Genomic DNA, 15,441 nt, shown 5'->3' with positions numbered 1-15,441 from the left:
TTGAAACGCTGAGCTTGTGGGGTCCTGTAAGGTAAATTCAGATAAAAGTACCCTGTAGGTTAAGTGTGGCTAATTTTGACATTGCATTCACAGCAAGGACACCATTTCAGTACACCTTGTTCCTGGTGATACAAATTTTCGGGCTTGCAGCTGCCATATGCCAGGTGGGAGGCATAATATACCTAGGTCTCTCACCTAATCTATATTAAAATGCAGTCTCTACAAATAATCAAAATTTTAAAATATGTTAAGCCCAATGTAGTAGGAGCAGACCCAGTTACTGTTGCCTAATTTTACAAGGTCCCTGTCTTATCCTGTCTTGATTATGGGTGTCAGTGCATGAAACAAATTTAATTATTGTTTGCCAGAGAAGTTGAATCTCTAATTGATTTACAGTACTTAGAGCTGACCCAAGTGTTATGACAAAGTGCTACATAGAATACCATGTCACTGATGAAAGAAATTTATGAGTGCTCAAATTCTCTTAGTGCTCTACAAATATCAACACAGGTAGACCCAACAGAAAAAAATATTTAAAATAACCAAGACTTTTTGTGGTGTGCTACAGCAAAATAAGAAATACCAGTTTCATTGTTGGGTTCAAGGGCACAAATGAATTCAGGGAATCTGTGTGCCATTATTCAACAGGCTACAGTCTCACTGTTCAAAATAATTTATTTGCAAGTATTAGTAAGAATTTCTTGATGTTAATTGCAGTTTGCTGCAACCAGCTGACTGGCTTTGGCATATGGAATGAAGTCACACCTTCTGACCTCTGTGGTCACTGGCTACTTTGTACTCTGGTCTTTATGTGATGATTGTGCCAGACAAATCTCCATACAACATATTCTAACAGATTGCATTTTATAAGCTGGTTTGAGGACATGTTAATCTAATGGCAAGTTATCAACTATACAGAAAGGCAGGTTCGGTTTTACAAATTTTAGTTTTGACTTTTCTGTAGATTTTCCTACGCATTTAGATCGGTGTTTTTCTTCTTGTACGTTAATCAGCTATACGCAGGGCTAGTATGTTATTTTAGTTGCCTTCAGTGGTTTATTTTCTATTGTAAATTTAAAAAAAGTCTAATTTCCTTTTCCTTGTTGTTGCAAGTTGATTGGGTTGAAATGATAAATATGTACAGATGTGGCAAGCCTTAAAACCTTTTAAGACTGAATACTAAAAGGAAAATTTTGTTTCGATTTCAAGAAATAGCACCAATAAACTGACAACTAGTTCAACTTAAACCTTCCACTTGCTAACACCCCAACGCGGCCAGCCTTAAAACTTTTTACAATTGAAATAATTTCTTATTAAGAGAAGTAACAACACATTCAAATGAGGCTTTCGTTCCGTGTTTTAAAACCAATAAAATATTATTCCAATTCTAAGAAATAGCAATAATAAATTTTAAAACTGGTTTAACTATTATATGCCAATGTCTGACTCAGCAAAATGGTCAGCCTCAACACCTTTTGCAATTAAAACAATTCCTGATCAATAAACACAACTACTCTTTCAAATAAGGCAACTATTGCACTTTTAAAACTGAATGTCAAAATGAAAATTTTCTTCTAGGTTTAAGAAATGTCAATAATAAAGTTGACTATTAGTTCCTATCCATTAGCTGGCTCAGTAAAACTGACAATCTTACAATCCTTACTTGTAAACTGAATAGTGCCACAGGAGTAAAAACAATAAGTGATTTAATCAGTTAGTATTTTTGTCAGTTAATACACTCCTGGAAATGGAAAAAAGAACACATTGACACCGGTGTGTCAGACCCACCATACTTGCTCCGGACACTGCGAGAGGGCTGTACAAGCAATGATCACACGCACGGCACAGCGGACACACCAGGAACCGCGGTGTTGGCCGTCGAATGGCGCTAGCTGCGCAGCATTTGTGCACCGCCGCCGTCAGTGTCAGCCAGTTTGCCGTGGCATACGGAGCTCCATCGCAGTCTTTAACACTGGTAGCATGCCGCGACAGCGTGGACGTGAACCGTATGTGCAGTTGACGGACTTTGAGCGAGGGCGTATAGTGGGCATGCGGGAGGCCGGGTGGACGTACCGCCGAATTGCTCAACACGTGGGGCGTGAGGTCTCCACAGTACATCGATGTTGTCGCCAGTGGTCGGCGGAAGGTGCACGTGCCCGTCGACCTGGGACATGACCGCAGCGACGCACGGATGCACGCCAAGACCGTAGGATCCTACGCAGTGCCGTAGGGGACCGCACCGCCACTTCCCAGCAAATTAGGGACACTGTTGCTCCTGGGGTATCGGCGAGGACCATTCGCAACCGTCTCCATGAAGCTGGGCTACGGTCCCGCACACCGTTAGGCCGTCTTCCGCTCACGCCCCAACATCGTGCAGCCCGCCTCCAGCGGTGTCGCGACAGGCGTGAATGGAGGGACGAATGGAGACGTGTCGTCTTCAGCGATGAGAGTCGCTTCTGCCTTGGTGCCAATGATGGTCGTATGCGTGTTTGGCGCCGTGCAGGTGAGCGCCACAATCAGGACTGCATACGACCGAGGCACACAGGGCCAACACCCGGCATCATGGTGTGGGGAGCGGGGAGCGATCTCCTACACTGGCCGTACACCACTGGTGATCGTCAAGGGGACACTGAATAGTGCACGGTACATCCAAACCGTCATCGAACCCATCGTTCTATCATTCCTAGACCGGCAATGGCACTTGCTGTTCCAACAGGACAATGCACGTCCGCATGTATCCCGTGCCACCCAACGTGCTCTAGAAGGTGTAAGTCAACTACCCTGGCCAGCAAGATCTCCGGATCTGTCCCTCATTGAGCATGTTTGGGACTGGATGAAGCGTCGTCTCACGCGGTCTGCACGTCCAGCACGAACGCTGGTCCAACTGAGGCGCCAGGTGGAAATGGCATGGCAAGCCGTTCCACAGGACTACATCCAGCACCTCTACGATCGTCTCCATGGGAGAATAGCAGCCTGCATTGCTGCGAAAGGTGGATATACACTGTACTAGTGCCGACATTGTGCATGGTCTGTTGCCTGTGTCTATGTGCCTGTGGTTCTGTCAGTGTGATCATGTGATGTATCTGACCCCAGGAATGTGTCAATAAAGTTTCCCCTTCCTGGGACAATGAATTCACGGTGTTCTTATTTCAATTTCCAGGAGTGTAGATAACACTTCATGGCTCAGCTACTATGTCACACAATACAACCACCTTTTCAAAAACTGAGCAATTCATTAACACAGACAGTATAAAACTAGAACAATTATTAGACAAATTAGGCAACTCCTACATCTATATCCATACTCTGCAAACCTCTAAAGTGCATGGGAGAGGGTACATCATATTGTATCAGTTATTAGAGTTTTTTCTCATTCCATTCATGTATTGAGCATGAGAAGAAAGATTGTTTAAATGCCTTTGTGTATGCTGTAGATCAATCTAATCTTGTCCTCATGATCCTGATGTGAGCAATAAGTGGAGGGTTGTTGTACAAGGGTTGCCCAGAAAGTAATGCACCACATTTTTTTCTCCACTGAAAACAATGCTACAAATGCGAAACAGTACGTATGTATTATTTGAAGTGTCCTGAGTGAGTGTGCCAAGTTTCCATCACTTCCGACAGATAGCGTAGCTGTAGGACAGTTTCAGAATGGCATCCGTAGTTGATGTACATTGCAAGTAACATGCCGTCATTGAATTTTTCACTGCAGAGAAAGAAACTGTGGGGAGTATTCACAAATGCTTGTACGAAGTCTATGGAGCATCTTCTGTTAACAGAAGTACAGTTATTCACTGGGCACAGAGGGTGAGGTCATCAAATGGCAGTTCGGTGGAGTTACACAATTTGCAGGGGTCGGGGAGACCATCCACGGCTATCACACTTGACATGTTGCAGCGAGCTGATTTGTCATTCACAAGGACCAATTAAAGGATGCCATTATTGAAAGACATTTTGAGAACGATGAGGTGGTGATTCACGCAGTGAAGCACTGGCTCCACCACCAGGACAAGGATTGCTACCGACAGGGCATACACACCCATGTTTCCTGCTGGAGGAAGGCCATAGAATGGGATGGAGATTACTAAGTAGGGCGTGTAGACAAAACACCATTCTTTTGTGTGTGTGTGTGTGTGTGTGTGTGTGTGTGTGTGTGTGTGTGTAATTCTCATTACGTTCAATAAAGAATTGTTGAAAGAAAAAAATGCGGAGCATTGCTTTCTGGGCAACCCTCATATAATTTACTCGAAGCCGGTCCTTGAAACTTCGTAAATAGGCTTTCTTGGACTAGTTTCTGTATCGACATCCACATCTACATCTACATCGCTACTCTACAAGTCACATTTAAGTGCCTGGCAGAGGGTTCATCGAACCACCTTCACTCTAATTCTCCATTATTCCACTCTCAAACAGTGTGTGAAAGAAACAAACACACATCTTTTGGTATGAGCTATGGTTTCCATTATTTTATTGTGATGATAATTTCTCTGTAGCTTGGTGCCAACAAAATATTTTTTAATTCAGAGGAGAAAGTTGGTGATTGAAATTCCATGAGATCATCACATCGCAGTGAGAAACGCCTTTGTTTTAATGATGTCCGCCACAAATTCTGTACCGTGTCCGACATTCTTACCCCTATTTCTCAATAATACAAAATGTGCTGCCCTTCTTTGAACTTCCTCAATGTACTCTATTAATTGTATCTGATAATAATTCAACACCATGCAGCAGTACTCCAAAAGAGAACAGACAAACTTAGTGCAGGGAGTCTGTGTAGTAGCTCTGTTGCATCTTATAAGCATTTTGCCAATAAAACACAATCTTTGGTTCGTTTTCCCCACATTATTTTCTGTGTTTTCTTTCAGATTTAAGTTGTTTGTAATAATAATTCCTAAGTATTTAGTTGAATTTACAGTGTTTAAATTTGATTGATTTATTGTGTAACTGAATTTTAATGGATTCCTTTCAGCACTCGTGTGAATGACCTTATGCTTTTCATTATTTAGGATCAATTGCAAATTTTCACACTATACCAATATCTTATCTAAATCATTTTTTCATTTGTTTTGATCTTCTGATGAGTCTACTAGACAATAAACGATAGCGTCAAGTGCAAATAACCTAAGATGACTGCTCAAATTGTCTACTAAATTGTTTATATAGATAAGGAACAGCAGAAGGCCTATAATACTACCTTGGGGAATGCCAGAAATCATGTTTTGCAATGACTTTCTATCAGTTACTACGAATTGTGATTCTGACAGGAAATCTTGAATCCTGTCACATAACTGAGGTGACATTCCATAAGCATGCAATTTGATTACAAGCTGCTTGTGAGGTACGGTGTCAAAAGCTGTCTGATTTTTAAGTATGCAGGTATTGCATCAGCATACACTGAAAGGTACATAATTGGCATACAATCTGGACCAGAAGACTTGCTTTTATTAAGTGATTTAAGTTGCTTCACTACTCCGAGGATATCTACTTCTAAGTTGCTCTTGTTGGCAGCTTTTCTTGATTCGAATTGTGGAATATTCACTTCGTCTTCTTTGGTGAAGAAATTTTGGAAGGCTGTATATAGTAACTCTGCTATAGCAGCACTGTCATTGATAGTACTTAGATTACTATCGCGCAGAGGAGGCATTTATTATGTCCTGCCAGTCACATACTTTACATACGACCAGAATCTCTTTGGATTTTCTGCTAGGTTTCGGGACAAAGTTTCATTGTGGAAACTAGAATAGTCTTATTTTATTGAAGCCCATGTTAACTTTTGAGCTTATGTGAAAGATCACCACTCTTGGAGATTTTGTGTTCATTTAAATTTGTCTTGCTTTTTTTGTTGTTTCTGCAACAGCATTCTGACCTGTTTTTTGTACCATGGGGAATCAGCTCCACTTTTTGTTGATTTATTTGATATAAATCTCTCAATTGCTGGTGATGCTTTTCTGTGAATACAAGCCACATCTAGGCTACACTTACATTGTTAATTTGGAAGGAGAGGAGATTGTCTCTCAGGAAGGCATAAAGTGAAATTTTATATGATTTTTTGAATAGATACTTTTTTGTTTATTTTTATTGGATTTGGGAGTTATGGTATTCAGTCTCACTGTGGCAACCCTGTGTTCACTAATCTGTGCATCTGTTTTGATGCTCGTTATTAGCTCAGAATTGTTTGTTGCTAAGGGGGGTTAAGTGTATTTTCACAACCGTTTACTATCCGAGTGGGCTTGCGAACTATTGTTCGAAATTGTTTTCAGAGAATGTGTTTAGCACAATTTCTGGTGATGTTTTATGGATACTGCAGGATTTAAACATTTGTTTTCCTCAACATATTGAGGGTAAATTGGAGACACCTCCAACTATAAGTGTATGAGTCAGGTACGTGTTTGAAATTAGACTCAAGTTTTATTTGAACCTTTCAACAATTGTATCATTTGAGTTTGGAAGTCGGTAAAAGGATCGAATTATTATTTTATTCCAGTTGCCAAGAATGATGTCTACCCATACTAACTCACAGGATCTATCTCCTTCAATTTGTGCTACAAGGTAAACTATTTCTAACAGTAACAAACACACCACTTCAAACTGTATTTAGCCCATCCTTTCTGAACATTGTTTAGGTCCTTTGCAACGCCAACTTTAAGTGCCGTAACACTTTGAGCGCCAGTGCTTTCTATTAGCACCTGAAGCTCTGCTGCTTTCGCAGCACAGCTATGACAATTTACAACTGTTATACTGATGGTTCCTAAATCTAGGTTCTTCCTGTGTTATATGGTTGCAGAACTAAGCCTCTGATTGAGACTCTCCACTCACATCTGTGTCGGAGGTCTGCAATCAGTACTGCTGACTATGCTGCAAGTTGGGAGCTCTGTTTTCATCTCGAAAGCTCGACTGGCAGCCTTTGCCACTTCAGATTGCCGCTCCAAACCGAGAAAAAACTCTTCTGATCCAAAGCAACACACACAACTGGTACCGACATAGGCCACCACCTGCAGTTGGCTGCACCCTGTGCTCTTCATGGCATCCAGAAGGACCTGTTCCACATTTGGAATGACTCAACCCAGTATGTACACGGAGTGTGCACTGGCTGTCTTCCCCTCCTTGGTAGCCATGTCCCAAAGAGGCCCCATAAAGCGCCCCAACATTGGAGCTCCCCAAGTACCAATAATCTCAGCCTCTGTTATTACCCAGATCTAGCAGGCTGAGAGGTTTCCTCTGAAACAGGACAAGTGACTGGATGTGGCTGAGGGTCATCGCCAAGCACAGATAGCACCTGGAAGCTGTTCATCAGACTAACTAGAGGCCTTATATTTGGCCCCTTGAGAAGTCTTTTTTTTTTTTTTTTGCCTGGCACACCCCGAGGCGACTCCCACTTGACCATGGGTGAGGGATCTACCTCAATGCAAGCAGTAACTGGGCTGGCCACTGGTGTGGACCAATCAGCTGGACGTCTGTTGGATCTCCATGGTCGGTCCCGCAACAGTGATGCCCATCCATTCATGCCTCAAGCTGTGCAACTGAAGCCAACATAGCTTGGAGCTGACAGCAAAGTGTCACCAACTTAGCTCGCATCCGCACACAGCAATCACAGTCCCTATCCATACTAAAGAAGGTGTGGTACTACACTTCACAGACAAACGAATGACTGTCAACACTGTAGAACTCTACAGTAAACACTGATGAAAATGCAAGAACTGTGTCTACTAAATTAAATTCACAGGTGGACATTCAAAAACTAAACTACCAAAGCTCACAGATGAAACTATATAATTTGCGCCTCACTAGGAAATCGTAAAAGTCACAACATCGGTTACTTCCTTGTTGCTGCTGTTTCCTGGCTGGTGGCAGCTGCCTGACTGACTACTGTGAATGAGCAGTCTATCCTCAAGAGTCTGCCTGTTAAGTTTCTTCAGCATGTCTGTGACAATCTCCCGTGGTCAAACAAATCTGAGGCTATTCATGCTGCCCTTCTCTGTATATGTTCAATACCCCATGTTAGTCTTATTTGTTAAAAGTCCCACTCACTTGACCAATATTCCTCAGGAGGTCACATGAATGATTTGTAAGCAACCTCCTTTGTAGAGTGATTGCACTTAAGCAACCTCCTTTGTAGAGTGATTGCACTTTCTCAGTATTCTACCAGTACGCTGAAGTCTACCACTTGCTTTACCAGGTATTTTTAAGAGTTTGCAGATTCTACCTGTGAATCACTAGTATTATAGTCATAAGATACTACATTTCTTCATATTGTGTAGAGCACAGTTGTACATTTCTGAACATTTAAAGCAAGTTGCCAATCTTTGCACTTTGAAATCTTATCAAGATCTGGCTGAATATTTATGCACCTTCTTTCAAACAGTATTTCACTATAGATGACTGCATAATCTGCAAAAAGTCTGAGGTTACTATTAATATTGTCTGCAAGATCATTAATATACAAAACGAACAGCAAGGGTCCCAATGCAACTCCCTGGGGAACACTTGAAGTTATTTCTACATCTGATGATGACCCTAATGCAAGATAATCGGCTGTGTCCTCACTACCAAAAAATCCTTAACCCAGTCACAAATTTTGCTTGATACCCCCATATGATCGTACTTCTGACAACAAGTGTAACCGTCCCACCGCAACTTCCCTTCTCTGTGGCCTAGTCTGGTAACTGGGCAAGCTTTCCACAACTGTTGATTACATGTCAGTTAAGCTGGTCACATTCCATGTCCATACACTCAAACAGGACTGTAGACTGCTCCAAGGATTCTTGGAACGCATTCCGCATGGACATTAAAGTGGCATACAGAACCCTTCAAGAGCTGTTGACAGATACCGCATGATGTGATCAAATCTTCACTCTGCTGGGCACGTTACATATAAAACTTCCTTCTCCACAATCACTGCAAGAGGGCACCTGCCGTGGCTGACTGTCAAAAAACAACTCTCCACTGCCTTTTTCACCACCCATATACATTCGGCGTGGCTGAGACAACACTCCACACTCAAGCTAGGTAAATGCATTCGAAAAGAAATTATAGTGTTAGAATTGTTACAAACATAAAATTTGGGAATTCAGTCTTGGACTTCCTCCACTTTGACAAATGTGCCCCTTAGTGTCTACTCAGCGAGAGAGAGAGAGAGAGAGAGAGAGAGAGAGAGAGAGCGTGCCTGCTACGTAGCAGGACTACAGAACTGACTACATAACACCACTCAAACTAGGTAAAATGCATTCGAAAAGAAATTATAGTGTTAGAATTGTCACAAACATAAAATTTGGGAATTCAGTCTTGGACTTCCTCCACTTTGACAAATGTGCCCCTTAGTGTCTACTCAGAGAGAGAGAGAGAGAGAGAGAGAGAGAGAGAGAGAGAGAGAGAGAGAGAGCGTGCCTGCTACGTAGCAGGACTACAGAACTGACTACATAACACCACCAGATAATTTAACAAAACTGTGCAGATAGCATATTCAAATGAGATCCTATACCTGAACTTTATGGAGTACTATACAGAAAATTGTGAAACAAAATGAAGCAGTACGTACGCAACACCAATGTCAGGCTGGAATACATGAACAGCTGATGGGTTATGTTTAAAACATCACATTCATGATAAATGTCAGTAAGGTATTTTTAAAATGGCATAATATAGCAACTGCATTAATCATAGTGATTAACACCATCAAATATGCTATGGGGAGACAGGAGGCAACCATTTTAACACTACGTACAAGGTCTGTTCAAAAAATTCCGGAACATTCATAATTTTGTGCCAGTGGTGTGTTGGAGTGAAAAGTGGTTGGCATCTCTGCACATACCTGTGTTTAATGTGTAACTGCCATAAGTTTCATTGATGTATGTCTGTTAGTTATTGTTCAGTTCTGTACTAAGTAGAACATTGTGTCGCACGGTTTGCGGATTTCAAAATGGCAGAGTTAGAGCAGCAAGGCGTCTGCATTAAATTTTGTATGAAACTTATGAAAACCTTCTCAGAGACACACAAAATGATGCAAGAAGCCTACAGTGATGAGTGCTTAAGCCATAATCTGTGTTATGAATGGTTCACATGGTTCCAAAATGGTAAAGATGGCCAAATGGGACATTAAAGATGATCCTCGTTTAGAATGTTCTTTTGATGTATACCTACAATGCTCATGTCAAGAACGTCAATGAAATTGTGCATGCCAATGGAAGATTGACCATCAGAGAGATTGCAAAAGAATGTAACATTCCAGTGGGATCATGTCATGAAATCCTGACACAGCATCTTGGAAAGCATCGTGTTGCTACAAAGTTCATCCCACAACTCATGAGCCAAGACCAGAAAAACCTGCACCTTGCAATCTGTGAACAGCTTTTATATCATGCAAATGAGAATGAGATGTTCCTTAACAGAATCGTAACTGGTGACGAGACGTCGGTCTATTGTTTGATGTTGAGACCAAGGTTCAATCTTCACAAGGGATCAGGAAAGGTTCTCCAAGGCAAAGAAAAGCTCGTCAGGTCAGGTCAGGTCAGATCAGATGTCAAAACCATGCTGATAGTTCTCTTTGAATTTGGAGTATAAGTTCATCGTGCATTTGTGCCGCAGGGACAAACTGTTAATCAATGGTGTTGTGACACCTGTGAGAAAATGTGAGAAGGAAATGGCTTGAAATGTGGTGAGACAGTTCATGGCTCTTGCATCACAATGATGCACCCGCACATTCAACCCTGTTGGCATATGACTATTGCACAAAAACGAAATCACTGTACAGCCTCGTCATCTGTACTCTCCATACCTGGCCTCTGCAGACTTTTTTTTATTTCCAAAGATGAAAACCCAGGTGAAAGGATGAAGATTTGCAGTGATAGACGAGGTAAAAGAAAATTCACAGACGGTACTTGATGCAATCCAGCAAGAGGCGTACTAAGACTGCTTCTGGAAGTGGAAACGGATTTGGGAGCAGTGTATCAATTGTGGAGGAGAGTATTTTGGAGGTGACCATGCACAATAAGTAAAAGGTAAGTATAGAAAAATTTTGTGGACTAAGTTCCAGAATTTTTTGAACAGACCTCATATTTCAGTACGACATTCGACACTTAAAATTGTTATTAGGAAGGCAAAAAACATGTGACATGCCAATAGAGTAGCTAATTCTCAGGATAAAGTTAAAACCTTATTATCAGTCATCAAAGAAGTGTCTGGCCAACAGCGCAACATCAAGGATATAATCTATGTGTAATGCAAATCTTTTGTTTCTGAAAAGTCAGGTATATGTACAGTATTTAACAATCACTTTCAGAATATAACAGACTTATTAAATAAAACCTTAGTTGCTATAGGGAATCCTTTCTCTGTTAGAAAATGGCTTTCCAAGACAGACTGAAATATACCTCAGTGATAGTAATAAGAGGGAACTGGTGTCATATTGATGAAGACTAGGGACGCTTATGGTAAAGATGATGGCTTTAGCAGTCTACTAGATAACTGTGCTGCTTATGTTAGCCCAGTAATTAGCCTTATTTGTGATTTCCCCCCCCGCCCCCCCCCCCCCCCCCCCCCCCCCCCTTGTAGGAATGGTCAGTTTCATGAATAATTAAAGTGCTCAGGAGTGAAACCACTTTATGAAAGAGGAGAAAGGGATGAGATAGACAATTTTAGGCCTATTTCTGTGCCATCTGCATTTGCAAAAGTTATTGCAAAGGATGTATATACAAGGGCAACTGATCGTTCCAGTTCATGTAACTAGCTACCAAACATACAATTTGGTTTTGGAAGTGTTTTGACAACCAGAAATGCTGTATTCCCTTTTCTCTGTGAGGCAGTTGACAGATTAAACAAAAAGTTACAAACATTAAGTGTGTTGTTTGATTTAACTAAGGTGTTTGTTTGTGTTGATCTTGAAATATTTCTGCAGTTGGTTTCTCTCATACTTTTAAAAACAGATAGAAAAGATCATTCTCCACAGTAATGAAGATGGCTATGCCATCGAGCCTGATTGGGGCGCAATTAAATGAAAGGGGGTGGGGGGGGGAGTGTGGTCCCCAGGGATCAGTGCTGGAACCACAAATGTCTTATATTATATAAGTGGTGATTCTAAAATATCTCTTATTTGTTCGTGACACTAGCGTAGTAGTGAGGGATGCTGACTGCAACATAGGGGTAAAGTAGCAAATACTGTAATTCAAGACATAAGTTCATGCCTTCTGGAAAATAAATCTATGCTAAAACATAGTAAGACTCGGGTTTTTAAGTGTCCAACACACATTTCAACTCAACTTATCTTTTGATTACACAGGATGGACATACGATTAGTTAGTACGAACTGTCAAAATTCCTAGGTCTTCAGATAGATGGTAAGCTGTCATGGGAAGCTCATGTTCAGGCTCCCATTCAAATAATTGAATGCTGCTATATTTACCATTAGAACAGTATCTACAATAACTATAGGCCAATGTGTAAATTAGACAGCTTTGCTTATTTTCATTCACTTACAACACACAGCATTGTATTCTGGGGTAACTCTTCTCATATACAAAGGGAATTTCAGTTCAGAAATGGGCAGTTCGAGTAATAAGTGTTATAAGTTTATAAATCTCTTGTTGACCTGTGTTCAGGAGTCTGGGAATTCTGACATTGACCTCTCAATATATATTTTGTTAGTTAAAAAATGAGCTTATTACCAAGAGCTAGCAGCTTTCACTCATCTTGTCAGTTAATACTAGGCAAAAATCCAATGTGCATTTGCATCACACCACCTTGACTCACGTGCAGAGGTGTGCAGTATTCTGCTGCCTCCATTTTCAGTAACTACCACAAGAATTTTAAAAAAAAACCTTGGCAATAATCTACCCACTTTTAAGCCTAAATTGAAGACTTTCCATATGGCTCACTCCTATTTTGTCAGATAGTTCTTTGAAGAAAAAAAAAAAAAAAAAACCATTTCTGGTGTTACATTGTTGATTTGAGTGCGTACTCACCAGCTTGTCATCACCATAGAATTTGTGTAAATTTTATTTAATCATTTATTAGCTTTATGGTGTTAATTGTGCCACAATTTACTGCTATGGAACTAGATGTGTAAAATAAATAAATAAGGTATCTAATCTGGGAACCACAAACTGTAACAGCTGGGAGAAAGTCTCTCTTCTCTTCATGAAATAAAAAATTCAAATGAATATTTCCACCTAAAATAAAAGAAAAACTTCTTGTACTCCTGCTGTATTTTAAGTGCTTTGATGCAGTTCAACGCAGCACAAATAGTGAAGACTTGAACAACTTGAACTAGCCATGAGTGATTGCATACGAAGATGTATAACATTGAGTTCTTTCCTTTCTGTACTCCTCCAGGTTGCATGTGACCAGAGGGACAATGTATTTTTTTTATATGCCCTACTTTCTTAATTGATTTCTTTGTCTTTGGTGCCCTTAATACTTCTCCTTGTACATCCAATAGTTATCATTATTCCATAACATACATACAGGATCTTGCACATCGAGCATTTTGGGTGCACCTATGCCACTAAATCTTCTCCATTTTCATTGTTTCAGCAATATAACTCTGAAACAAAACTATCCACTAATCTGCATCGGATGCAAACCCATGGTGCAAAAAACTTTTATCTATTGGCAATTCCCAGAGCAGTCAACTACTTATTCAGAGTTAATTCCTTCTTAATACATTACCATGCATTTCTGTTAGTATACATCTTAGTATCTCTTTATGCTATGAGAAAATTACTTAAAATGCTGTTTTCCCCCCTTAGATCTTGATTACTTTTGCATGAGTGTCATTAACGTTTGATACTTCTTTGCTTATTTTACTTATTTTGTTCTGTGTACTGTTCTAAAAATACACTAAGAGCACACACAAATTTCATTGAGAAATCTGTCGTATGTAAAAGACAAAAGTGACTCCAAATGAGGTAAATTAAGGTAAAAACTAAAATGTGATTTAAAAAATGATTATATGGAAAATAAGGAATAATTCTGTGCCATATTAGTCAGGATTTGTGTGTGTGTGTGTGTGTGTGTGTGTGTGTGTGTGTGTGTGTGTGTGTGTGTGTGTGTGTGAGGGGGGGGGGGGAGGAGGAGGAGGAGGAGGAGGAGTAGTAGTAGTAGTAGTAGTAGTAGTAGTGTTGGAGCCTAAAGAGGCTAAAAATATGATGGACCTTAAGCTCTAGCATAAGATTAGCCTCTCTTGTAGCAGAGAGAAAGTGGGTAATGTGATACTTTCTTCAAACATCCTCCATTCAAAGCTTTGCAAAGGGTAACATGCCTGTCATTTCCCTCAGCCTCCTCACCTTTTTCCTCCCTTTTTGTCATCAGTCTCTGTGAATATACTTCCAGTTAAGAAAGATTTGTGGAAATGCTGCCAGCATTTGTAGTATAAAATGGATTTGAGCAATTTTCATGTTGTTGCTGACTTCCCAGAATATCAAGAAAGAAAAGAGAACAGATGCAGGAAGCATATTATTCTTCCACTAATAGTATCTTCAACCACTGACAAAATGGAGGACAAAGTGATCCCAGTCATAAAGTTTTATTATACATATAGTCATAGCTTCCTGCTTAGTGACCATTAATTTCAAGCAGAGACTTCAGTCCTGTCATATTATTCTTACTGGTGTCTTAAAATATTATTCCTGTCATTACTCTTACTGAAAGAATTAAGTAACTTATATTTTTAGAAGTTTAGGCAATATTTTTTATAGGACTGCAGTATGAGGTCAGTTATTTAAGAAGTAATTTTATATTGCTGTTTAGTACTGTCATGCAGTTTTTTAAAGCCTTTTCTCTTCATTGCAGTGCCTTGGTGCATGGGAGGAGGTCCTTCCAGAAATTAGGGGTTGCAGTGAAACCTCACAACATAGCAAACCTCTTCAGGTGTCTAGCTAGTTTAGTCCATAGCCGTTACGCTATTTTTTAAAAAAAACACACACACACACACACACACACACACACTCACACTCACACTCACAGAGAGAGAGAGAGAGAGAGAGAGAGAGAGAGAGAGAGAGAGAGAGAGAGAGAGAGAGAGAGCGCAAGTGATATTGTGTTGTGGAGAGCTTTAGTCTTTTTCATTGTAGAATAGTGATGGAGTGCAATAATTATTTCTATTTTGTTTCTGAGTCTGTAAAACTGAATCTTGTTTATTATCTGCATATGGTTGTGATATGGTCATTATAAGTGAGTTACATTTAATTGAATTGTTACTAGACTCATAGACTTTGTAGCTAAATTATTGATTTGTTTCTTTTTTTAGTTTAAAGTATATGAATGGTAATTGTGAGATGATGATGAAATTTTATTGTGAATTATTCTACAATTGTCATTTGTTGTTTTTTGGTTGCTTAATTTGTCATAATTATGTTATATGGCTTAATGGCTGGGTATTTAGAAAAATACTGAAGCACCATTTGGATAGGACAGTGATTTCCTGAATTAAAATGGACAAATGGTTGCATC

At 40.1% G+C, this 15,441-nt stretch overlaps 1 protein-coding gene across 3 annotated transcripts in view; it reads left to right on the top strand.

The window, feature by feature from the left end:
• The window catches only part of LOC124721469 (sorting nexin-7-like), a 191,176-nt gene that overhangs the window by 133,706 nt on the left and 42,029 nt on the right, over positions 1–15,441 (top strand). For 2 of the 3 annotated variants that reach the window (XM_047246464.1, XM_047246462.1), the window contains one exon: positions 14,782–15,203. The exons of the other annotated variant lie outside the window; for it this stretch is intronic. In XM_047246464.1, coding sequence (XP_047102420.1) covers positions 14,782–14,871 — 90 coding nt within the window. In that variant the 3' untranslated portion in view covers positions 14,872–15,203. Of the gene's footprint in view, positions 1–14,781; positions 15,204–15,441 lie in introns of those variants that run through there. 3 annotated transcript variants of the gene reach the window in all.

The sequence above is a fragment of the Schistocerca piceifrons genome, chromosome X, assembly GCF_021461385.2.
Source record: "Schistocerca piceifrons isolate TAMUIC-IGC-003096 chromosome X, iqSchPice1.1, whole genome shotgun sequence".
In the NCBI taxonomy this organism is placed as follows: Eukaryota; Metazoa; Arthropoda; class Insecta; order Orthoptera; family Acrididae; genus Schistocerca; species Schistocerca piceifrons.
The sequence above is the reverse complement of the archived record's forward strand: the minus strand, read 5'-3'. Positions and strand labels throughout refer to the sequence as shown.